This window comes from Acartia tonsa, chromosome 10 (genome assembly GCF_053477335.1).
Source record: "Acartia tonsa isolate MP-2025a chromosome 10, ASM5347733v1, whole genome shotgun sequence".
In the NCBI taxonomy this organism is placed as follows: Eukaryota; Metazoa; Arthropoda; class Copepoda; order Calanoida; family Acartiidae; genus Acartia; species Acartia tonsa.
In genome coordinates this window covers 44,048,474-44,074,692 of record NC_137269.1, presented here as the reverse complement: position 1 = coordinate 44,074,692, position 26,219 = coordinate 44,048,474, and the positions used below count along the sequence as shown (strand labels likewise).

At 32.9% G+C, this 26,219-nt stretch overlaps 1 protein-coding gene across 1 annotated transcript; it reads left to right on the top strand.

Annotated features, from left to right (window-relative positions):
* The first annotated feature begins 793 nt into the window (after window positions 1–793).
* On the top strand, window positions 794–25,726 carry LOC145330116 (uncharacterized). Its single transcript, XM_080174705.1, has 23 exons — window positions 794–906; window positions 1,374–1,481; window positions 7,846–7,937; window positions 8,397–8,504; window positions 9,091–9,175; window positions 9,663–9,709; window positions 9,996–10,061; window positions 10,463–10,511; window positions 14,136–14,196; window positions 15,370–15,441; window positions 16,307–16,373; window positions 17,072–17,143; window positions 17,892–17,944; window positions 18,326–18,396; window positions 18,569–18,624; window positions 19,122–19,200; window positions 19,659–19,711; window positions 20,521–20,593; window positions 20,940–21,031; window positions 21,724–21,802; window positions 23,366–23,448; window positions 24,122–24,163; window positions 25,043–25,726. The coding sequence occupies exons 1-23, from the start codon at window positions 829–831 to the stop codon at window positions 25,080–25,082; spliced, it is 1,626 nt and encodes a 541-aa protein (XP_080030831.1). The 5' UTR covers window positions 794–828; the 3' UTR covers window positions 25,083–25,726.
* Window positions 25,727–26,219: the final 493 nt, after the last annotated feature.

Below are 26,219 nucleotides of genomic sequence, written 5' to 3'. Positions count from 1 at the left end.
AATTTACAGTATGTTCAGAATTATTTTCCGCATATATTCTGCATTTCTGATAATGTTCGTATGTCTTACCATTTAGAGCTTTGCTTTTATGGATGTTGTCATCCTTGTTGTGTTGTAGCTTAAAGTGAATAAAGTTTTAAAATAAAAAAAACTAAACATGAAAAGCGATAACTGTAATTAAACAAGAATAATTAGCACAGCAACAGAACAGTGAACTGAAATACAGTAATGTTTAAAAGCATTTTTATTTATTCCTGATTTTTATTATGTATAAATGTAATGTTTTACTCGACAAATATTGAAAAGCATTGTGCTTTTGTGTGTTTATGCAGAGTTAAGGCAATGGCTTATAAATTGATGTACATCCCCATTGATAATACACAAAATTACCCCTTCTGTTGATTACAATTAGTGGTTGAAACGTTTGAACAATTAACCTAACGATCCACCCAATCAAAATTCAATAAAAGTCCCCAATGTTATTAGGCTAAACATTATTATAAAACTTTGGGGACTAGTGTAATTTAAACAAACAGCCTGATGTCCCTTCCCTCCCTATTGAATATATATGTATGTTGAACTTGCTCTAGTTATAGAGCATCTTCACCACCAAGATTTACAAACAAGGACGAGAACAAGGAATGTCAGCTAAGCTTTTCAGGGCAATAAGCTAAAAATGAGAGACTACGTTGAGAACAAGCAAGAGTAAAAAAGAGAGAGTGAGTGAGAGAGAAAGATAGAGATAGACAGAGACAGAGATAGAGAAAGAAAGACATACTCCCCCCCATAAACTAAAAGTTTGGCATGTGATTTTCAGAAGAATTTAAGATGCCAACTTTAGTTGAGCTCCCTGCAGATGGGAGCGAAGCCGACCAAGAAGAGATGCAGACTGTCCAACAATTAAAGGTTCAGTTTAACTTTATTATATTACTAGCGGCTACGCCCCTAGAGGCCTTTAAGGGTTCTTAAGGTGGGGTTAAGGAAGGGGGTAGTAGACCTACTACTTTAAATTGTAGTAATAAAAAGAATAAGTTTTGGCATTCTTGTACATAGGGAAGTTCAGTAAGTCATATAGTGGCGCCGCCTAGCGGAACTTTAATATATTTGTGATTTCTCTTGTGAATTTGGTGGTACCCTCCCCCCAAAAAGTTATAAACCTTCCTTGGACGTTTGAATTTTTTTTTTAGCTTAAAATTTACTGAACTGATTGAGATGAGTACATTTTATAAAAGCTTCACATAGGTCCCGGGGTGGTTTTAGGCTATTCTATTTTTAGAATTGAATCTTCGGTTGTTTGCTGTATTTTTATGCTGTTCTCTGTCCCTACAAATACAGTGCCCCTACAAGAAACAACCAATTACAAATACTTGTAGGAGTGGTTGTTTACTGAAGTGGCTGATGATGATGATATCATCATTGATCAACTTCAAGAAGATTTAGCTGCCGATCTTGACCTCAGGGATGATCAAGAAGGAATCAAGGTATATTAGAATGTTTAGCAGGGTTGGCAAGAAAAGTCCAGGGCAGTTAAAACCACGTGTATTTTTCCGGTTTTAACCACCAACAAAAATCCATAGCAAAAGTCCACCTTGAAAAAAATGCTGTTTTTGTCTCCAAAAAGATCCTAAATTACTATTTTTTCTTAAGAAACTTCTTATTTTTCTTAAAACGCCTGTACAACTGTATGAAAACATTAGAATTTACAATAACAAAAAAACTTATAGTTTGACCGCTGAGCAGTGAACACCTGGATTAAAGGTTAAATTACAACATATGTGCTAAAGGTTAAACTTATATACAGCGAAATATTTTCAAGTGACAGCAAAAATGCCAGCCCAAAAAATAACTATTAGTGAAGATCAATTAACCAGACTGTCAAATATTCTTCTAAAATTTGGTCTGAAAAAAGAAATAAGTAATGGCAACCAAGCTTTTGAAGGAATTATTTGTGCCTTTGAAACCATCTTTGAGCAGCGTGAGAAGGACTTTCACTCAGACGAACGAGAAGACACAAAGCAACAAATAAGAGGCCTGAAAGATGATAATGATATTCTCTGGCAAAGAAACCTGAAAAGCAACTTTATCTTGCACAGTCCAGACATCCCAACTAAAAATCTACATACAATAATCAAATCGGACGAGACCCTGAAAAAAGAAAATAAAACCATCCAAGAGCATTCCAAGGAACTTATCCTAGAGCATTATGGCATCGAAATTCCAGACAGCGACTTAGCAGCCTGCCACAGACTGAAAGGGCCGGGTTCTATTCTGATTAAATTCAACAACCGCTGCAATGATAGTGCCTACAGCAAGCTGGTCAAGTCTGTTAAGAAAGGTGGGCTTAAAGGAGAAGAAAAGCGAAATGCAAAATCAAAAGAAGAAAAGGCAAATATCAAACTTCCCAACTTTTTCATCTGCTTTCACCTGACAAAGCGAAGGAGTATGCTTATACAACATCTGAAGAAGCTCAAGAGAAATGGAGACATCAACGCATTCAGCTCAGACCAGAACGGGACCATCTGCATGCAGGTCAAGCGGGACGGCGGCTGGGAACCCATCACTAAGCAGTTCGGAGATGATGACAGTAAAGTGACCATGACTGAAAGTGAGGTAGACTTATTAATTCAAAAAATCAAAAAGGACAATTATAATAAAAATTAGGACTTTATGTGAATTATCAGAATTTTAAAAAAGATTGCTATCTATATTACTTCATAGTTACAAAAGATCCAAATTTCATTATTAAAGTTTATAACTTTCCTATTCTCAAATTTTATCAGCATTGTTAAAACATCTTAACTTAAAAATTAACACATCCCTGTCATGTGAAATATTTTGCCTGTATATATATCCTTGCACATTACCAACTGGAGCATGACTCTCGTATTTTTTTCTATTCTCGTGGCATTAAACTTAGCTTACTGGTCTCATATTGAAAATGATTGATAATTTTGTAGATGAAAATCTTTTTAAATGTTCTTACTTCAGCTTGGAAGAATTTAATGATCTGTATAAGGAAAAGACAGAAATTTGCTCCTTGTTATCATATAATATAAGAAGTCTTAAGAAAAATTGTAAAAGCCTCGAAAGTCTTTTTAAAAATATAGCAAATGAAAAATTTAATTTCTCTGTTATTTCACTTCAAGAATTATGGGCTATAAATAATAAACAGGATGTTAAAATTCATAACTATCAAACTATAGTATACAAGGGGAGGGAGGGGAAAAAAGGGGGCGGTGTCGGATTCTTAATAAGGGAGGGACTTAATTTTCAGGAGTTAAGGGATTTAAATCTCTTTAAAGAAGGTTTTCTTGAGAGCATGTTTATTAAAGTATTTACACAAAACGGCAGATATAAGATAATAGGAAACATTTATCGCCCACCAAATAGTAACATTGATATCTTTCTACAAGACTTAGAACTTATTCTCAAAAAGCTTGACTGTAAGGAATTTAAAAATGCAGAGGAAATATTAATTTCTGGAGATTTCAACATTAATGTTTTATCACATCTAAATCATGCCCCTACAAATAGGTTTTTATCATTGATGCTTACCCATTCCTTTATGCCTACTATAACTTTACCATCAAGAATAAGTGAAAACACAGCCACTTGTATTGACAATATATTTTCTAACAAACAAAATTTAAATTTTCAAAGTGGGTTAATACTAGAACATATTACAGACCATTTACCTGTCTTTTTAGCACACACATGTGAGGGGAAGGAAGAAAGGGGTGATATAAGTGAAGATAAAGTCAGAAGTATGTCTAAGAAAAATATCAATATTTTTAAAGAAAAATTAGCAAAATCAAATTGGGACAGCGTTATGAATGAAATTAGGCCGGAAGTAGCTTTTGAGTCATTCCAGAAAAAAATAGAAAAGGAATTTAATGAAAGTTTTCCCTTCTCTAACAGAAGAAAAAATCGAAAAAAACACCCCCAAAATCCATGGATGACACAAGAACTACTTTCTATCAGAAGACAAAAAGATAAGTTATTTAAAAAACGCATCAAATACCCTAATGAAACTAATTTTAATGATTGGAGGGACTTAAATCGGCTTTACCAAAATAAATTAAGAAAGGCAAAAAAAGATTATTATCACAATAAATTTCTAGAATTATCAAATGATATTAAGAAAACTTGGACTCTTATAAACTCAGTTATAAATGGAAGAAAGCATAAGGAAAGTTTACCTAACATTTTTTATGATGACATAAAATCATATTCAGGGGCAAAGTCAATAGCTGATGGTTTCAACGACTTTTTTTCAAGTATTGGGTCTAAAATTGCAGAAAATATACCAAATTCTCAATCCAATTTTCACAGTTTTCTTGGGGAGAAAAATGATACTAATTTCAATTTTGGTATTGTAACTAAAAAGAACTTGTTGTATGCTCTAAATAAACTTAAAAGCAAAAAGAGTTGTGGGGAGGATAACATCTCAATCTTTCTTATCAAAGAAGTTATAAATGAAATTATTGATCCGTTAGTATACCTATTTAATTTATCATTAAAAACAGGATTCATACCACAAAATTACAAAATTGCTCGTGTAGTACCTATTTTTAAAGCAGGGGAAAAAAATAAGTTTACTAATTATCGTCCAATTTCTATTCTTTCAGCATTTAGCAAAATTTTAGAAAAAGTTGTTGCATTACAAATGATCAAATTTTTATCAGATTGTAATATCCTGTATAAATATCAATATGGGTTTCGTCCTAATCATAACACAACACAGCCTTTATTAAATTTACTTAAGCATATCTATGAAAATCTAAATAAAAAGAACCCTGAATACACAATAAACATTTTCCTAGATCTTTCAAAAGCCTTTGATGTCCTAAATATAAAAATTCTTTTAAACAAACTTGAACACTATGGTTTTAAAAATACCTTGAAATGGTTTGAAAACTATTTAATAGGACGACAACAGTTTGTTACAATCAATGGTGTAAATTCAGCTAAAAAAATCATTCAAACGGGGGTTCCACAGGGAAGTATTTTAGGCCCCCTCTTATTCATTCTATACATAAATGATTTACCAAATGCAACATCTTTTTTAACAAATTTATTTGCTGATGATACTACATTTAGCAAATCAAACAACAACTTAAATGATTTAATTGCAGATTCTAATTTAGAACTCGATAAAGCAAAAAATTGGTTTAGAGCAAATAAACTAGCCTTGAATGTATCAAAAACTAAATATATGATTTTTCGCCCACATAAAAAGCTATTTGATCCAGAGTTATGCACATTGAAAATAGGAGGGGAAAAAATTGAAAGAATTGGCAGAGATTGTAATACTAAATTTTTCAAGTTTGTTGGTGTTCTTATAGATGATGAACTAAAGTGGGACAAACATATAAACTATGTAGAAAATAAAATAGCAAGCTCAGTCTATGCCCTATCCCAAACAAAAAAGCTCTTTCCAACCACTACTTTAAAAACAATTTACAACAGCCTTGCTAAGCCCCACATAGAGTATGGCTTAATTGTTTGGGGTGCGGCAAAGGATGAGCATATCACAAAAATTCATAACCTACAGAAGAAAGCTGTAAGGAATGTTTTAAATGCTAAGTACAATGTGCATGCCGAGCCCCTGATGGGAAAACTAGATATTCTTAACATTTTTGACCTAAGGGATGCAAATGTAGTTGAATTTGTCTCTAAATATTTAGAAAACAAACTTCCCCAATGTATGCTTAATTTTCTAACACCATTGCAAAATACTAGATCAAAATGTCTTAGAGTAGAGAAGCCAAATTATAAAATATATGAAACTTTCCCTTCAGTAAAAATCCCGAAAATTTGGAATAGTTGGGCAGGTGAGCTAAGATCATTAAATTCATCCAAAACTGTTAAAAAATATGTAAAAAATAAGTGTATATCAAAGTACAAAACATTTCAATGCAGGGAGAGAAAGTGTTATCCCTGTGGAAAAACCTAAATATAATTTAAATATCGCAACCAGTAAGCTACTTAAATGCCATACCCTGTAAATAGCTAGTATTATTTTATATCATTTGTGAAACTTGTAAATATATAAGAAAAAAAACTTAAATGAAAATTGGGCCGAAGGACAGTCAAGATTGACTTTAAAGGCCCTGTAGTACAGTTACCCTAATTATGTCAATGTAAATAAATATATCTATAAAAATTGATGTAATTTAAAATGTATTAAATTATTTGTTAAATTAATCTGTAATTTACTGCTAATAAATCATATCATTATTTTATAGCTATTCTGGTTTTTTCCATGGTTTATGTGGTTAAAACTGGACTTTTTAATTGTCCGCGGACTTTTTTTTTTAAAAACCCGGATTTTTGCCAACCCTGATGTTTAGGATAGTGAATTAGCTACAATACATGATAAAGGAATAAATTAATGTTAAGCATAATGTCTTTGCTCCCTTAGATGGTCAAAAATCACTTAGGGATGGAGAATTCAATGATTATGTTGTCAAAGATCAATTTTACATTTCTAATTGGTATTTTAAATCTAGAGGGAATAAATGTATAGCACAATAATATGGATAGAGTACTTAATCCTAAAGATTTTCAAAAATGATCTATAAATAGTGTATTCAATGATAATTTTGTTATACATCAATTTTTACAGATCTAACTGCTACTTTTGATGACTTTTAAGGGAATATAGGTTTATTAGAATGTTAAGGATAGTATTTGCTCCCTCAGATAGTCAAAAATGATCTAGTGTTTGAGAATTCAAGAAGATGATTAAAGTCTCTCCACAGATTATGACGCCATACAATAGAATAGCGCACATGAGAGGCCATTATACACTGCAATTGACCAATGGTAAAATTTATGCTTGCCTGTCATTGGTTATTTTATCGTATGACGTTATAATCTGTGGAGGGACTATAATCTTTAGAATTCAATGATAATGTTGTCAAAGATCAATTTTACAGATCTAATTGCTATTTTGGATCTAGAGGGAATAAAGGTATATTAGAATGTTCAGTATAGTGTTTCTATAATACAAAGTAGAACGATGTCCGTCTTTATGTCTGTCTGAAGCTTAAGATCTCTGTATATTACAATGTTCAGGATAGAGAACTTAATCCTAAAGATGGTCAAAACTGATCTAGAGTTTGTAAATTTAATGACAATAATGTAACATATCAATTTTAAGAGATTTACTTGCTACTTTGATCTTAAAGATGATTAAGCTGGAATAAAGATATGGTTTAATGTTCAGGATAGTGATTGCTCCCTCAGATAGTAAAAGTGAATTCATTGATAATGTTGTAATTGTACAACTTTTACAAATATAGATGCTGAGGGAGGGAACATTGAGCTGATTATTACACTAGTCCCCAAAGTTTTATAATAATGTTTTCTTATTCGTTGGCTCAACATCTTTAATTAATTTTGAAATGATCATTAAGTTGAGTGTTCAAACTACTAATTGTATTCTACAAAAGAGGTTATTTTGTATATCATCATTGGGTATGTACATCAATTTATCGGCCATAGTATTATCGCTTTAGATCCTGAATGATAGTTGAGTACCTTTATGGAGAAGATATCTGGATTGAACAATATAATAATTATGAAAATTGTTATTTATGAAAAAAACATGGAAAGAAAACGAAGTAGAGGGGTTCGTCGCATTGTCACTTAGGTTATTTTAGATTAGATTTGTTAAATCAACCTTAATGATTTTTCTGCAGGGTTAGGCATTTGGCCTCGAAGTGTTAGAGCCTCCCCCCACTTGCAGGGTCTAGAAATAAGAAAAAAACAACTGTGAAAATACGACGAAACCCGCTACTTCGTTTTCTTTCCTTGAACCAAAACATTTGTTGAATTCAGGGTGCAGAAAGTTGGAACAGTTACCAGCTGGTTGTTGCTACGCCACAAAATCTTGGAGTTGGCTGGGAATGGGATGGATATAAAAAATGCAGGTTTATCTTAAAACGATGCTGCGCAAAATGGTACAAAAAAATTGACGTCATATGATAAAATAACCAATGAGAGGCGAGTATATATTTTACCATTGGTCAATTACAATGTATACTGGCCTCTCATTGGATAACTTTATAGTATGACGTCATTTTTTTGTACCATTTTGAGCAGCATCCTTAAAACCCAAACATTCGAATTTTCTTTTGGCGCATTCCCTAAAACTGCATTGTCGAGCTCAGAACTCCCCCAGACTTCTATTTTTAAAATAAAATAGGTTAGGTATATTGGGTACTGGGAAACCTCACAGGGTTAGGTCCTACCTTAAAGAATTAGGCTTTTTTTTAAATAAGAGGGGGGGGGGGAGTGTCAGTACTCGATAAGCATTTTGTGGGAAATTTATCGAAAAAGTTTGTGTTATTAACAAGGATAACAAACACCATAAGAATTTAATAAATTAGATTCCATGGAAAGAAGAATCCTTTTGGAGAGGCAGAGGGTGAGGGAGGTCTCCTGTATGAGAACAAGGACACCTTCATGGGAGTTTTCATCAATGGTATTAAAAACAGGTATTACAAGCATAGATTAATATATACAATTGATTTGTTATATTCGTTATGTAAAAAAATAGAGAGGACGTGAACTGTATGTAACTATGTCCACAGGGCGGAGACTCTGTCCTGATTTTGTATTGGGTCTTTGAAAACAGCTAATAGTGAAAATATAAACACAGCTGAACTGAAAGCAATTTGGTAGCAGACGGAAAAACACTAAGGAGGGTGTAATTATTATACAGATCTCGTAACCCAAGTATCTAGTTATCCATGAATATTGTAGCTTACATTAAAGCATTTAATAGTTATTTATTGTTTTGTTAGCACCGAGGGGCCGAAGGCAAGGTCTAACAAAGCTGGTATTAATTTTATGATTTCATTTTGATATTGTGGAATATTGTCTCTAATACGATACTATATTTGATTTTTCAGTATTTCTAAGAACTGGTAGTATTTCAGCGCTTTTTATTCGGTTTCGAAGCCATACTGGAAATGATTTTATTAGTTTCGCAATTAAAACTGTATGATTAAATATACATTTACAATAATACCCCCTCAAATTGACTTATAGAATAAAAATCTAATTTGTCTTATATGACAGGAAAGGAATCCACACCTATAGTTCAAGAGATGATGGAATTGAAAAAATTGAGGGTGAGTGGGTAAATGGACTTCTCAATGGAGAGGTAAGAAACTATAATTTTTTCAATTAGCCTATTAACCAGGAATCTAAAGGGATAAGACAATGTCCGTTAAATTCATGTACATCCCTAATGATGTACACAAAATTAACCCTTCTGTAGATTACAATTAGTAATTGAAGTGTTTGGATCTCAATTTATTGAACAAACCAATCAAAATTCAATAAAAGTCCCAAAAGTTGTTAGGAAAATAAGAAAATTTTATTTGTAAACTTTGGGGGCTAGTGTAATAAACAACCTGCTATTGGCTATTTGGCCTACCTATTCTATTGACGTCAGGAAATACCCCATGCCCAATCTCTTTTCTAGGGGTTTCTTTCCTTCTTTCCTTTTCTTATTTCCTCTACTATGACGTCAATAGAATAGGTAGGCCAAAAGCTGTGACATCTATCCCCATTTTCCAATGGCATTAAACACAGCTACTTTTTAGATTTGTTTGAATTATTGTTTATTATTCCTATCATCTTTATAGATTAAAGCAACTTTGGTAAACACAGGCTGGATTGAAGGATATTACAAGTAAGTAACACTTTTTTTATTTGGAAAATTATACTTGTAGTACAATTTTTTTTCGCAAATGCTGAACCAAATTTTTCTTCTTCCAAATAATTGTTCGAAATTTCTTGGCATTATGGAGGGAATTGACCAGGGCTTGGTAGCTGCCTGTAAACCTAAGGGATATCAACCCAGCTGGAAGTCTAAACCTAATCCAAATATGGCTATCCCAAAAATGTCTAAAGCATCCATACGGGTTTAATTTTGAGGCCCAGTCGCTGGTCCTAATTATTAATTATTTTCAATTTAGAGATGGAGTACCCCATGGCTTCTTTAGAGAATTTGGACCCAGGTGGAGAGGAGTTCCTACTTTAAGGTAAGCTTTCTGTTCGGAAAAATTACATTTACAACAAACAAATCGGCTGTGAATTTATAACATTTGTATCCCTTGGGTAGAAAATAAATTATGTATTTTAACTTTTCCTGAAATTATGATTTGGGGACATTGGGCTGTTTATTTACGTTTTAAAATTTGTTTGCTTAACAAGTTTGGAGTCTTTCATTGAATTTTGATGGATCAATAAGTTGAGTGTCTATAATTTTTAACCACTATACAGTATACATAGAGTGGATAATTTTGTGTATCATCTTTGGAATGTACATCAAATTACCGGCCATTGTCTTATCCCTTTAGGCCCCTGGCTATAGTCACTATAGAATGTTATAGAGTGTATTTAACCTTGTATGAATCAATTTTGAAATGTATATATTATTTAGAATGGTTGGTAGATACTACAAGGGAATTCTGAGAGGAATTGTTTGGAAGGTTTGTAATTAAAATTTTATAGTAACTCAAAATCCTATTATATAAAGTAGTAAGTTTTTTTGTCTAAAGCTTCTTAATCTCTGAACCGATTAATTTCTCTATTTCATGGAAGCTTCACACAGTTCCCTGGATGGTTTTAGGCCATTTTTTTACCATTTTGAATACAGATCCTCTAGAAGCTAGGGGCTCTATTCGAAGGGAAATGGAAGGACAGAGAAAATAGCCTACAACCTTATCCAGATCATGTCGGTTCAGCGGTTAGCGAGATTATTTGCTACAGAAAAAAAGGATTTCTTTGTATAATAAAATATAGGATTTTGTTTAATACTAAAGATCTCAGAAAATACTAACTTACATAAAGAAAATAACATCTTCTAAAGAAACTATACAATGTAGCTGTTCAAAATTTTTATGAAAAATTAAGCATGTTGACAAAAATCTCCCAAAAATATCTTGTAAAAATCTTCCAATTTGTTTTCTAAAATCATTAGTATCTTTCTGAAGATAGCAAAAGCATGAAACTTTAGGTTAAAGTTAAATAAAATGAGGTAAAAAAACCGTTGTTTTTCAATATAAAGAATTTGATTATTATTTAAAACATTAACTAAGGGCAAGCGGCTCTAGACGTTTTCTTGTGGCAATTTTCATGGGAGAGTGGTGATACAATACCCTTCCCCAAAATAGTCATAAACCTTCCTTGGGCCTATGAGAAACTTCATTGTAAGAAGAACCATATTGGTTGACCGTTTAGCTAGATCATAAGCTACAGATAGACTGACAGATAACCTGTTACTTTTATGTAAGAATACATGAAATTTCTATAAGTGTTAAAATAGTTTTTCTACTAATTAATCTCTTTAATTAGAATTAATTTTATCACATTTAATGTGAGAATGTTGCTATTATCATATTCAAAATAAATGCTGTAATAAGCTTTAAAATATTTAAACACTAGTCTCTCATTGGACACAAAATGACGTCCAATAAGATAAAGGAATAAAAATATTGGAAAGAAAATTATTTTATTTCAAAATTAATTCTTGGCATTTTGTAATAAAAAATATAGGGGAAAGAAAATTATTTATTTCAAATTTATTTCTGGTCTTGAAATAATATTCATTATTTTATTTTAATTCGAGTGTCAACCAATAAGAAATAGGCATGCTGTTTTAAAAGTTTGGAATAAAAATTATTATTTTTGTCAATTCCTTTTTTCAGAGTATAAAATGAGAATAAATTTTCCAACATCATTATTGATTTCTAATTTAACATTTCATACAGTGGGTAATATTTATTTCAACATTTTTTGTCATTTAAAATCAAGTGTCACAAAAATAATAATATTTAACATAAAAAAGAAATTTTTAAAATAATTTTGTTTTCTTTATATGTTGAAGATTTAAGCCCAAGCTTTTTCTGAGGGGGGAGACCCCCCTCAACCCCCCCCCTGACGCTCTCTTCTTTGAATCTTTCATTATTTCTGTAATTTATTCTAACTATCTTATAAATTTCAAAACATGAGATAAAAAGGAAATAATTTGCTGTACATTATTAAAAAATTAAAAAAAAATTCCAACATGATTTTAAATTTTAAATACAAGAATATTTTTTCTCGTATTCATTCGAATCCGGTGGATAGGAACCGGTTCTCATCCATACGAAAAAACTATGTCTAGCATCGTATTATATCAAGCTTTCTACGAATATAGAAACGTACAATCATAAGATTAAAACTAGTTTTTTTAGCCGGTGACTTCGTCACCTCGGGGCTAAAAAAACTAGTTTTAATCTCATAATTGTACATTCTATATCCGCGGAAAGCCGTTTATAATACGATGCGAGAAATAACTATTCCTAAATGATATGTTAAATTTAAATACAGGAATAATTTTGTACTGTGGAATTGAAGAAATAAATGCTGTACATTAGAGTGGCTTGATTTTCAATGATTTTCTAATTTTAAATGTGCTACATACACTTTCTGTCTGAACATCATATAAGAGACCAAAAAATGAAAAGAAAATATTTTGAATAATGGGGAGGCTTGCTGATGCATGTAAACTTTTAGAAAGACACTTGTGGGGAGAATTTTTTTTTTTTTTTTTTTTGGGGGGGGCAATTATTTTTCTTTCAAAGTATAGCTTTATGCACCTTCCCAATTTTGTCTTGAAGAGTAGAATAAGAATAAAAAATCTGTTTTTAAAACTATTGATCCTAGCAAGAAAAATACATAAATAAATTTAAAAACCAAGAGATTTTACATTTAATTTAAGATTTTTCATGCTTGGATGAATATTTTTTAAAACCAATTTGATATTCTTATATTAATCAACAAGACAAATTCAAAAAGATGCATAAAACAATACTTTGAAAGAAAAAAAGTTGCACCTCCAGAATAAACTTCTAAAATTTTTAATGCATGGAAACACCTTCCCCCCATTTCCCAATCAAAATCAATTTTTTATATTTAGGTTTCTTATATGACGTTTAAACTGTAGATGTTGATTACAAATTCAATGTCCAAAATTGATCCACTCTACTGTACATTGTTATAATTTAATATTTGATGTGGGTATAAACATTAGACATAGATGGTCAATCTGACCCCATTTTTTTCTTAAAAAGAAACCCTTGTTCACTTTTTGTTGTATATGAAATACAGCCCTATAGGCAACATTATTTGCAACTAAATTTTGCAATGATATAATTTTTAGAAAGATAACTTTATTATAAGAAATTAAATTATTTATAACTAACTTATTATATGTTGTGTCATACGCTTCACATTATATGATGGGAGAAATATTTTCTTCAAATACTTCACCCAAGGAAAGCTTTAACCTAAGATATTCAACAATTTATAGCTGATACATAATGTAAACAAAATTCCCTTGTGCTGTCTCTAGGTTATCTCTATTGTATAAATGAACGTACAAAAGAGGAGGAGAGAGAGAAGGAAATAGACAGAAAAGTGAGGGAGGGGGGAGGGGGAAGAAATATAGAGAAAAATAGACAGAGATATTTATTGTTCACCCTTAGATGATGTAAATTTTTTGATAGACTTTTTTGAATTTAAGAAAAAGATAGAGAATGAGACAAAACCAAGTATCATATTTTATTAATATTGCTTATACAAGAAAGGTCATTCAAAATTATTTCACCAATATTAAGGTCAAGTGACAAAAATTTAAATTTCCACCTACTTCGCCCCCAGAGGGGGCAATAGTAGAAGGAAAATTCAAATTTTGATCACATGACCAAAATTGTTGAAATAATTTTAATATCCTTTCTAGCATTCACAATATTACGAAAATATGATAAATAACTATTAAGTTTTTTAATCTTGAAATTTATTTGCAAATAAACAAACTGTGGTGGTATGTGTCTGACCTTTTTAATAGTTATTCATCGCATATTGTTATAGACAGCTCTCCGCGAATATTAAAATGAAAGAAATATAAGATTAAAACTGGTCTTATGATTTTTATTTTATTTTTCGTGGAATATTGTTTGTAATACTTTGATTTTTGAGTATGGTTGAGAACCAGTTCTAATCCAGCGGATACTAATTGGTTTCGAAGCCATGCTGGAAATATAATCCATTTTACTTTAATCATTGTTAAGGGTATGTATGACAGATCTGGATGGGTCGTTGGTAAAGTTGATGAAAAGGGAGCTTTCACAGGTGATTATAATAACCTAGACAAAGACCAAAGTGACTGAAAAATGATCCACGTAACGTCATAAAAATGAGAGAGATGAGATGAGAAGTGGGAAAGAAAACCCCTAAAAAAACGTCACATGCTGATTTTTCAGTCACTTTGGTCTTTGTCAAAACTTAGGATCCATCCAGGGATCTAAAGGGATAAGACAATGAGCGATAAATTGATGAACATCCCCAATAATGCTACACAAAAATACCGCTTCTGTATATTACAATTAGTAGGTGAAACGTTTGGACATTCAACTTAATGAACCAACTAATCAAAATTCAATAATAGCTCTTGAAGTAGTTAAGCCAACTAAATAATAATAAAACTTTTAGGACTAGTACAAAAACTAGCACAATGCCCTCTGAATAGTCAGAACTCAACTTATAAAACAAAATATTCATATTTTTTCTTCAAATATGTATATAACATAAAAAAAGATGCATATTTTGTTTTATAGGTTGACCTCTAACTATTCAAAAAAAAAAGATTTATTTTTTATTTTTACCTGAGCTTGATCTTTAAATCATTTCAATGGTGCGTTAACTCGGGGTGCACCTATTTTCAGCCATTCACAGCGCGGCATTTTGTAAAATGCTGTGCTCTCATTGGTGGAAAGTTGGCTCACCCCGAATGAACGCACCATTGAAATGATTTAAAGATCCAGCTCTGTTCAGAGACCACCTATAGGCCTGCAGCACCTGAACTTTAAGGCAAACTACATTTTTTTTAATGGGGAGAAACTACATCCCAAAAGGAAACTTTTTTGCCAAATAACCTCTAATTCCTAAGACAAAGTTCATAATTCCTTTTTACTTGCTAGAACTTTCTCCCCCCCCCCCCCCCCCTTGTTCGAGAGGAGGGTTAATTAAGGGTCATTAGTAATCTTATGGATATTACAAATTCAAATATTCTACTCTTTATTATTGGCGGTGCAATAATTAAGGAAGGTTTACTAAAAATTATTAAAAAATATTTTAATGTGAACTCAATACAGTTTAAATCTTTTTTTTCTTCAACTGGCAGTATTTCATTATTCAATCAAAATAATAAATTTCAACAAATATATTTCATAAGAACAATATAGAGAAAAAAAGCTTTTTTGTTGTTGTAAATAAACCTGCAACATTTTAATGTTTTTATTTTAGGAGAGGACTTGGCATATATTTATCCTGATATGAAAATGGCCATTAGAGGAGAATTTAGGGATGAAAAATTAGGTAAACTCTTGTGACATCCCCTCTTAGGTGGCGCTTCGTCGTATTTTCACAGCAGCTTTTCATCTTTTTTAGTCTCTAACCTAAAATTTAACCTTTCAAAAGGTACTGTGAAAATGTGCATTTTTATGAGTTCTGTCATAATGGATTCCTCTATTTTTCTATTTTTATTAAATCGACGGGTATATCTATAATACAAAGTAGAACGATGTCTGTCTGTCTGTCTGTCTGTCCGTCTGTCCGTCTGTCCGTCTGTCTGTCCGTCTGAAGCTTAAGATCTCAGTAATCACTGAACCGATTGGGCTCTACTCTTCAGGGAATATACCTACTGGTCCTGTGGTGGTTTTAAGCTATTTTCTTTGGGGGGTGGGACACCCCCACCCCCCTAAAAATGAAAAATATCCCCCCCCCAAAAAAATTTTTTTTTTTACTTTTTCTTTTTAAATCTAAAATTCGAAAAATTAGGTTGATCAAACCTCTTGGGGCAAAGCCCCTAGAGGCTAGGGGCGAAGCCGCTAGTTCTATTATATAAAGAAGTAAGCTTTTTTTGGTCTAGCGAAAAATCTCGCTAACTACTGAACCACCTTTTCTTTCTAAAACTACAATTGAAAATGTGGGATTGATTCCTCCCCCCCCCCTCTCAAGGGCTCCTAAATGCCTCTAGGGGACTGGTTAAAATTGCGAGGCTACTCTATTATTAGAAAAGCCCGTCCTTCCCTATGTTTGTCTGTAAGAAATAGTTACAGGAATACGTTAATGTTTAGGTTGCGATTTATGATTTAGAGCTTTTTTTTGTAAAGATTCCCTATTCTATAAGCATCCATTATATATTTGGTTAGTCGGTCTGTTGGTCATGTTATCATTTTAGTTAGGGGTCAGGTATGTGAGCTACTTGGAGTCGTCACTGAAGATGGAATTAAGAAACCAATATTTAGGTAAAATATTAAATTTTTTCACATTGAGAAAAGGCACCCGCGACCGTGGCTCAACACGTAGCGCACTCGCTCGTCGTCGGGGAGGTGATAGGTTCGAATTTCGGCTTGACACCGCGTCATAACTAAAGATGTTAGAAATGGCCCATCTGCTACTATGTCAAGTGCGTGACTTGAATAGTTAGAGTAGGGGGAATGCCTTGGCCCAAAACAGATGCAACTCATTACCATGCACAATTAGGACTTCTCGGATAAAGGTCTTGCAATCAAAGGGTTGGTTGTCTGATGGGTGTTACTTAACCTAATGCCCCGGGTGTTATGGACAGAAAAGGAGACATTTGGTTCTCATTGGTTATCCTTGGTTATCCTGGGTTGTTGGACCATGGCGTTTCATGTCATAGACAGCATCTCCGCCCATATGAGGTAATTGACGAGTTAAGGGTGGTAAAACCATTCTGCTACCAAGGAAAATAGCTGTAAACCATATTTTGACTAATAGGAAGATTCCCTGTAAACCAGAACTAAACAAGCAAGCAGTTAACGAAATCTTAATCTACAGACGGATGGACATTGTTATATTTTGAATCATAAATGTATCAAATGCTATCTAAAAGTCATACTTACGTTAAATAACAAATAATAAATATTCAGGGGCGTGATTCAGCAAATTAATTCCATTTGAAATTTATTTATTATTTCAGCACTGGAACCGGACAGATTTATGAATATGAAAATCCAAGCATTAGAAATATAGCTTTACATCCATTACTAAGGTATTTACTAATTTTAAATTTATAGAAAAAAAACGAAGTATGTGGTTTCGCCGTATTTTCACAGTTGCTTTTCTCCTATTTCTAGCCCCTATAGGGGGCTCTAACCCTGCAGGGCCTATTTCATGACCTAACCTAACCTAAAAGTACTTATCGAAAGCTATTCCGAAATACGATAAAACCCGCTACTTCGTTTTCTTCCATGATCCTGAACTAGATTTAGGTATACCTACAATTCTACTGGGTATAGCTTTAACAATATGAAAGAAATCTTAATATAAAAATGTTATAACCATCTTTTGTGGGAATTCTTAGACAATTAAAGTATAGATTTGTATGATATAATTTTTTCACATTTCTTTTTGGATTTCATATGATCATATCTTTGGCGTTTTCACACATTTATGATTTTCTCTTCTGCTATTGAAGGTAGATTTTTGATTTTTTTATGAAGGTTTCGTGATTTTTAATATCTTCTATGCTTATATTCTTCTTTCTCTTTTTTCTTCCTCTTTTTTTATGACCACGTAACATTTGTTTGATTATGGGGCGTCTCCTCGCATTTACACAGTAGCTTTTCTCTTATTTCTGCCTGCGGGGCAATCACCTGACCTAATCTAACTTAACCTAACCTAAAATAAATAATCAAAAGATACTGTGAAAATACGACGAAACGCCTCTTAAGAGGCGTTACATCGAAAGGGACTATACTCCATTTTCTTTCATGTTTATTAATTGAAATAATATTAAGAGATCCTTGGGAGAATGAGAGAGTTTATGTAAATGAGTCAACATTACCTCAAGGTAAAAATAATCAATTTTCATGTCATGTCAAAAAATGTTTTTTAGTTATACCTGCAAAAGTTAAGTGTTAAGTATGGTCTTAGTATCTTGCAAAAAAAATTAAAAAGTGAAGGACATCCTTTTGAAAATTGCTTGCAATTTTTTTTTCAGTATGGCTTTGAAAACTATTAATATCCGCTGAATTAGTACCGGTTCTCAGCCATACTAGAATATCATGTATTAATGCCAGTTTTTGTAGCCCGGGTCTTTGGCCCCTCGGGGTTAATAAAACTGTTTTTAAAATTATAATTTTAATAACAGCGGAAAGCTATCTATAATACAGTGCGATAAATAACTATTTTTTACTTAATAATTTTTAAAAAAATATTTTTTATTGTCAAGGTGGAGAAGGTCTGTTTGCCAAAAAGGATTTTGAATCTGGAGAAATTGTGGCTTTATATAATGGTATTAAGGTAAATAAAAACTGTTTAATTTCAACAAAAAAACAAATGACAAAAAGAAAATTGGTAATATCCTCTTAGAAATATTTTTTCAACTTTGAACATTTTACCGTAAACTGCACCTGGTCCAAATAAACTATTGCAAATACTTTTTATTATAAAAAATATATTATTTGTTTTGTAGATAAAAACCTCGACATACGCTAGTGAACACATGCCTCATTCAGATTACAGAATTAGGTAAACTTTTTATAGTATGGATTCAAAACCGGTTACTATCAGCTGGGTTAGAACCGGTTCTAAGCCAAATTTAAAAATATCGAGTATCGTATCGTATTATAACCAGTTTTCTATGAATATAAAAATGTACAATCATGATATTGAAACCAGTTTTAATCTTATAATCCTATTGTATACAGTAGTAAGCTTTTTTGTCTGTAGCGAAAGATCTCGCTAATCGCTGAACCGATATGGTTCTCCTTTAGAGTGAAGCTTCTTATAGGTCCCAGGGTGGTTTTAGGCTGTTTAATTTTTATAAAAAAGTCGTATGGTTTTATGTTATTTTTCTGCTCTTTCATGTCCCTTCTAATATCCCTAGATACTAGGGACGCAGCCGCTAGTTGTACATAAAGAAAAAAATACCCATTTTAATTAATTTTTTTTTTTTTTAAATAGGGGGGGGGGTTCTGCTCGCTAGGCACTTTCAGGAAAAGCATCCAAAAGTGTTTTTAATTTAGGTTAAATGGAGATATAGATATGGATATTCCAAATGGCTACCATAGAATTAATCAATACTGTGCCACTCTAGCACATAAGGTACACATCGTATTATAGACAGTTTTCCCAGATATTAAAATGAAAAATATGCCCAAGACCCGGGCTAACAATCTGGTATTTATTTCCTGATTTATATTTTAATATTCGTGGAAAATTGTCTGTGATACAATGCTATACATGATTTTTTAGTGGAATTTAATACTTAAGTTAAGAAGCAGGGCTCTAAAGTGATAAGATTGAAAATGATGTGCATGCATCCCCAATGATAATGAATAAAACAACCCAACAACAATAAAAGTTACCAAAGCTGTTTATCCAGCAAATAAGAAAACGTTATAAAAAAAACCTTTGGGGACAAGTGTAATTAACAGTCCAATGTCCCCTCCCTCCCTGCTTCAGAAGCCTTTATTGCCTAATACTAATACAAAATCAAATTTTCCCCATAAAAAATTAAAGACGAACAAAAATATATTTTTTTGAAAAAATATAATTTTAAGGCAAATCACACATTTACTCCAAATACAGAATGGACTCTTTATGAACATCCAAGGTAACAATTTTAGGATCATGGAAAGAAAACAAAGTTGCGGGTTTCGTCGTAATTTCACAGTAGATTTTCTCCTATTTCTAGCCCCCGAGGGGGGCTCTAGCCCTGCGGGGCACTCATTAATATTTACTTAAACTAACCTAACCTAAAATAACATTTCAAAAGCTAATGTGAAAATACGATGAAACCCGCAACTACGTTTTCTTTCCATGACCCCAATTTTATATAAAATTAAACAAGGATGACAATATCAATGAAAGCAAAGCTTTAAAGTAACAAGGAAGATCAAACGAACAGTAACTATTGTAGAGTGCCAGAACTTAATAAGCAGAACATACTATGTAAGTCTAAACAAAATTGTATATAAATTAGTTGCAAAATTATGTAAATACAGGATACAGTAAAGGGACGTACTTTCATTCTTAGGATTTGATTATAGAAATGCCTCGCTAATAATATTGTACCTTGTTGTCCTTGAAATAATTTTCTAGTAGCGAAGCTACTCTATATTTCACTTCATCTGTCAGTCAGTTCGTAACGCTATGGGAGAAATGCGATTTTCTCGGCTGGTATTGAAGATAGACGGATAAAATTTTTGGTGAAGATTCTCTGTATCAATGAGCATCTAGTGTATAATTTACTTTGTTCATCAGTCTGTCAGTCACGTATAAAAAGACATGTATTATCATTATTTCATAAAAGTTTCTTGATTCTATGAATTATTGCATTTTTATCAACTGAACATCTTCTCTATGATTCATTATGTCTGTTTGTACTACCTATGGATGTTGTCATCCTTGTTTTTTTTTTAGATTTGGACTAATCAGATCATTAACAGCTAGAACCGCCATAAAGAAAGACGAAGAAATCTTAGTTAATTATCAGGTTTGTTTTTATTCTTTCAGTAGTGATATTTATTTTAAATAACAATTTTTAAAGATTGATTTCTTCCATAACTTGATTATAATATAATAAAGATTTTTATAATTGAATCTTGATTGTATAAGCAACACTAAATAAAAGTTCTCGGCAGACTCGAGAAAGCCTTGAATTGGAACCCGTTTGTTTGCTTTGAATATTTTTAAAAAAGAGGGATTGTCATATTTATAGACTTACCTGTCCTTGTTTAGATACAAATGACCAATGATAGGCCAGTATACATTTTACTATCGGTCAATTAAAATGTATACTGACGTCAATTTTTATATGGCACTATAATCTGCTTCTTTAGATGTGCCTTGCCAAATCTCCGGAATGGTATCGTTGTGTTTGGTTGCAGCACATGAGAAAAATTAAGAAGAATGATGATAAAGCTATTAAAAGGTAAAACCTTTTTTTCCAGTATGGCTTTGAAACCAATGAATATCAGCTGGATTAGAACTGGTTCTAAGCCATACTAAAAAACATGTATCTTATCGTATTATAGACAGTTTTCCACTGATAATAAGATAAAACATCATAAAATTATTTCAAGTTTTGTTGGCCCAGGACTTCGGCCCCTCGGGGCTAACAAAACTGGAATTAATCTTTTTTATTATCCGCGGAAATCTGTCTATAATACGATGCGATACAAACGGATATAAATAAATATAGAGGCTTGTTATTAATTTAATTCTGCCGTGCAATTTTAAGTATACAGAATGCTTGTAAGATTGTGTCGTATTTTCCTAGAAATCACCACTTTAAACATTAAATTTACATGAAATTTTTGAAAATATATTTGGTTCATAAATTAAAAATGTTAAAAAGTTTTCTGTAAAAGAAAATAATTCAGCTAATTCAATGAATATTTTCCAGTATGGTTTCGAAACCGATTAATATCCGCTAGATTAGAACTAGGTCTCAGCCCTACCGAAAAATCATGTGTAGCACCGTATTTTAGACAATTTTCCAAAATATTTTTTTTTGCCCAAGACATCGGCCCCTCGGGGCTAACAAAATTGGTTTAAATCTTACAATTTTATCATTTAAATATCCGCGGAAAACTGTCTATAACCTAAAAATAACTATTACAGGTATATTGACCGTCAGTACGAGCTACAGGGATTCAGAATTCCTCTGCCAGATTCTGAAGAGTTAGATGTTCCGGAACCAGTAAGTAACTCTGTGTGTGTGACAGACAGAAAGACAAACACATAGAAAGACTGAGAGACACATAGATAGACAGACTGACAGACAAAGAAACAGACTCACAAACTCACAAGCAGACAGACAAACAGACAGACTGGCTGACAGACAGACAGACTAACTGACTGACTGACTGACAGACAGACAGACAGACTGACTGAAAGACAGACAGACAGATTGACTGACAGGCAGACTGACAGACAGGCTGACAGACTGACAGCCAGACAGCCAGACTGACAGACTGACAGACTGACAGACAGACTGACAGACTGACAGACTGACAGACTGACAGACTGACAGACTGACAGACTGACAGACTGACAGACTGACAGACTGACAGACTGACAGACTGATAAACGGACATACTAAATGACGGACAGACAGACTGACAAACAGACAGATTGAAAAACACACAAACTGACTGACAGACAGACAAACGGATTGACTGACAGACACAGGAACAGACTGATAGACTCACAGACAGACATATAAACAAACAGATTGGCAGACACACAGACTTTTGAACATACAGATTGGAGGCGGTATTGCAGTGCAGTAAGGTTTTAGAATCTCAAGTATTGACATTTTTAAACCAGTAAGTAAATCTGTTTGTGATAGACTGACAGAAAGACAGATGAACGGACAGACTAAAAGACTTACAGATTGACAGATAGCCACAAAGACAGACTGACAGACAGACAGAAAAACTGACAGGCAGACTGACTGACAGACAGACTGACTAACAAACAGACTAACTGACAGACAGACAGGCTGACAGACAGGCTGACTGATAGACAGACAGACTGACTGCCTGACTGTCTTACAGGCATACTGACTGACAGACAGACTGACTGACTTACAGAGAGACTGACTGACAGACAGAAAAACAGATGGACTGGCAGAAACTGACTGACAGATGAACAGAAAAACTTTTAGTCACTGCATACAGACAGACTAACAGAAACATAGACAGACAGACTGACAGACTTATGAACAGAATGGAGGCGGTATTGCAGTGCAGTAAGGTTTTAGAATCTCAAGTATTGATTTTTAAAACAGTAATTAAGTAAATCTGTTTGTGACAGACTGACAGAAAGGCTGACCAATGGATGAACAGACAGACTGAAAAGACACACAAACAGACTGAGAGACACACAGACAGATTGAAAGACACACAAACAGACAGACAAACATATACACACACAAACAGACAGACACACATGCACACACACAAACAGACAGACATACATGCACACACACACAAACAGACTGAAAGACACACACACAGACAGACAGACACACAAACAGAAGTTGACCTCCACTCCTTTATATAATTGTAGTTTTAAAAATTCTATTTCTTGTGCGGGTTAATTTTTTTCTAGGGGCGTTTGCTTTTGGGAGGATGGTACCCTCTACCAAAATAGTTATAAACCTTACCAGGACTTAGAAAGGAGAACCATATTGGTTTTAGCGGTTAGCGAGATCTTTTGGCACACACACAGAGATCTTGTATTATAATGATATGTTAAGGTTGGAGTTGACCTTGACATCCTGCCCCAAGAATACCTGGAACCTGAAAATCTTACAGATGAAGCTGCTGTCAAATATGCCAAGTAAGAATTTAGAAATTTAATTTATGCCAATTCTTCCGCTATTCGTCTGCAAAATACCAGGGAGCTAAAGGGAGAAGACAATGGCCGATGAATTGATGAATTCCTCTTTCTGTAGACTACAATTAGTGGTTGATACGTTTGGACACCCAACTTAATGAACCAACCCATCTAAATTTTTAAGAAATCCCAAAGTTGTTAAATCAACGAATAAGACGTTACTAAAAACTTTAGGGACTAGCCCGAAGTTCTCTCCCTTCCTGGTAAAATATCTAAAAAAAATTCAAGTAATTCTCTCAAAAGCTTATCACTTTGGGTCTGTTATCAAATTTTTTAGTTAATATAAAGTAGCAATGTCCTTACTTTTCAACTTATAGCCCCTAGATGCTATTGGCGCAGCCACTATTTCATTAAAAGCAAAAAAGTGAAACTACATCACTCAAATTTAAAATTGTTCTACATATTTTACTTAATACAATGGATGTAGGATATACATGGATATTATGACAGGGGGAAATTGTAGCAAATTTAGGGTGCTAATATGGAATTCTTTTATTGGTCAAGTCGTTCATCCACTAGGAGGGAAGGGGATGGAAGTTAACGTTATTTTAGCCCGCTGCATGGTTCACTTTATTAGAGAGCATAAATATCCAAGTAATAATATATCCATTGCCAGGACTGTAGCTGGACTCAGAGAACAAGAAGATGATGAACCAAGGTAGTGTAATGGATCGTAGGGTTGGGCCGGATATCCGGATATTGAAACTATCGTGATATTGGACATCCGGCTTATTTCTAACGCCGGATATTGGATATCCAGCTTGTTTCTAATGCCGGATATCCGGGTATCCGGGCGGATACCGGATATCCGGACATAGAAATCAGCTGGATATCCAGTATTCGGTATCCGGCCTAAAAAGTATCTGGCCCAACCCTAAATGGATGGACAATATACATGGATGTTACAACAGGAGAAAATTTTCGTCAATTAAGGTTGCAATTTCCCCTTGCAATCATTGGTTGGGCCGTTTATTCAATAGGAAAGGAGGGGATGGGGAAGATCGTTGTAGTATAGCCCGCTACAGAGTTCACTTTTTTTACAGCACATGAAAATCTTGTGTAAGATCCAAGTAATAATAAATCCATTGGTAGGACAGTATTTTTAGCACCGAAGCTACTCTGTACGTCTTTGTGTCTGTCCATATTTCTTTTAAATGTCTGAGTGGATGTAGAATATACGCGGATTTTTGACAGGGGAATATTTTCCGTCAATTTAGGTTGCTAACATGGATACATCATATATTGGTCAGTTCGTTCATCCATTAGGAGGAGAGAGAATGGGGTAATGGGGGTGGATGGGAGGAATCATTATTTTAGCCAGCTACAAGTTTAAATTTAAACATAAATTTTTGTGACTCTCAAAGTTTAAAAACTCAATCTAAAAACTCCAGGGTTAGGTTATCAATTCTTGATGTTGGGTTGTACAAATTACTAATGTCCACATTTTTCCACTAATTAAATTATAAAAATCAGTTTACGCTCAACTGCTTAGCCTTAAAAATTTATTTCAAGAAAAAATATATTTTTATATTTTCAGAATCACAGATGTTACAGAAATCGAATGTTTGGAACCATAAATAAATCAATTTTATTTAACAAATAAATAAATTTCATTTAACAATTAAATCAATTTTATTCAACAATTAAATCAATTTGATTTTTACAATTAATAGTTATTGCTCGCTTCGTATTATAGACAGCTTTTCGTGGATAGTAAAACGATGAATTATAACTTTAACTTCGGTTTCCTTATCCTCGAGGAGCTGAAGGCCTGGGCCTAACCTAACATTATGATTTTTCAGTATCACTGAGAACCGGTTCTAATCCAGCGGATATTAATCGGTTTCGAAGCCATACTGATTTTAGATTTTATTGTGACAATTTAGAATCTTATAGTAAAAAAACAAGAACGAATATACCGAGAGTTGCTAAGCTTTGATGAAGTCTTTTTTTTGTATTTTAAGTTTTGAGGAAAATTTTGGCAAGCAGCCAATACTAAGAAATGTAGAGTGTCTTCGTTCTTTAAAAATCCTATATTCAAATTTTAACTTCAAATATTTTTTATAATTTTAATTACAAATTTTTTTACCAAAATTATGATATTTGTAATTTTTTAAAATCATTTTCAAAATACTTTTTTTTGTTTGCATCATTATTTCATAATTTTTAAAAATGTTTTTATGAACAATTGCTGAATACATAAACATGATAATTTGATATTTCCATTTTCTATCTATTAAAGTAACAGGATGCGTGTCTATCTATTTGTTATCTGTATGTACCGAAAGATCTGGCTAGCCGGTGAACAAATAGTGTTCTTCTTTACACTGAAGCTACTTATAGGTCCACAGTCTATAATTATACTAAAGTAACAGGATGTTTGTCTGTTTGTTTGTCTGTGTGTCTGTGTCGAAGGATCTCGCTAACCGCTGAACCGATCGGGTTCTCCTTAACAGGGTAGATTCTCATGGGTTCTGGAAAGGTTTATAACTATTTTGGAGAAGGGTACAACCACCCTCCCAAGAGAAATGACAAAAAAATCGAAATTTTAAAAAATATATGGGAGACTAGAACGTAACATAAAGAGGTATCGTAAAATAAAGAAGTAACGTAGAGACTAATTTAGTATCCAAAAACACACCTAATTGAAAACTGCATTTATTTAATTTGGCTTTTGTTTATACATTTATTTAAAACTATATTTTTGAAAGTGA

Bases quoted from the DNA above. Each gene is read 5' to 3' on its own strand.
- LOC145330116 (XM_080174705.1), top strand. From the start codon at position 829: ATGCCAACTTTAGTTGAGCTCCCTGCAGATGGGAGCGAAGCCGACCAA. The intron at 17,945-18,325 runs GTAAAAATAATC...TTTATTGTCAAG, and splicing joins TGAGTCAACATTACCTCAAG to GTGGAGAAGGTCTGTTTGCC. The intron at 23,449-24,121 runs GTAAGAATTTAG...ATCCATTGCCAG, and splicing joins GCTGCTGTCAAATATGCCAA to GACTGTAGCTGGACTCAGAG.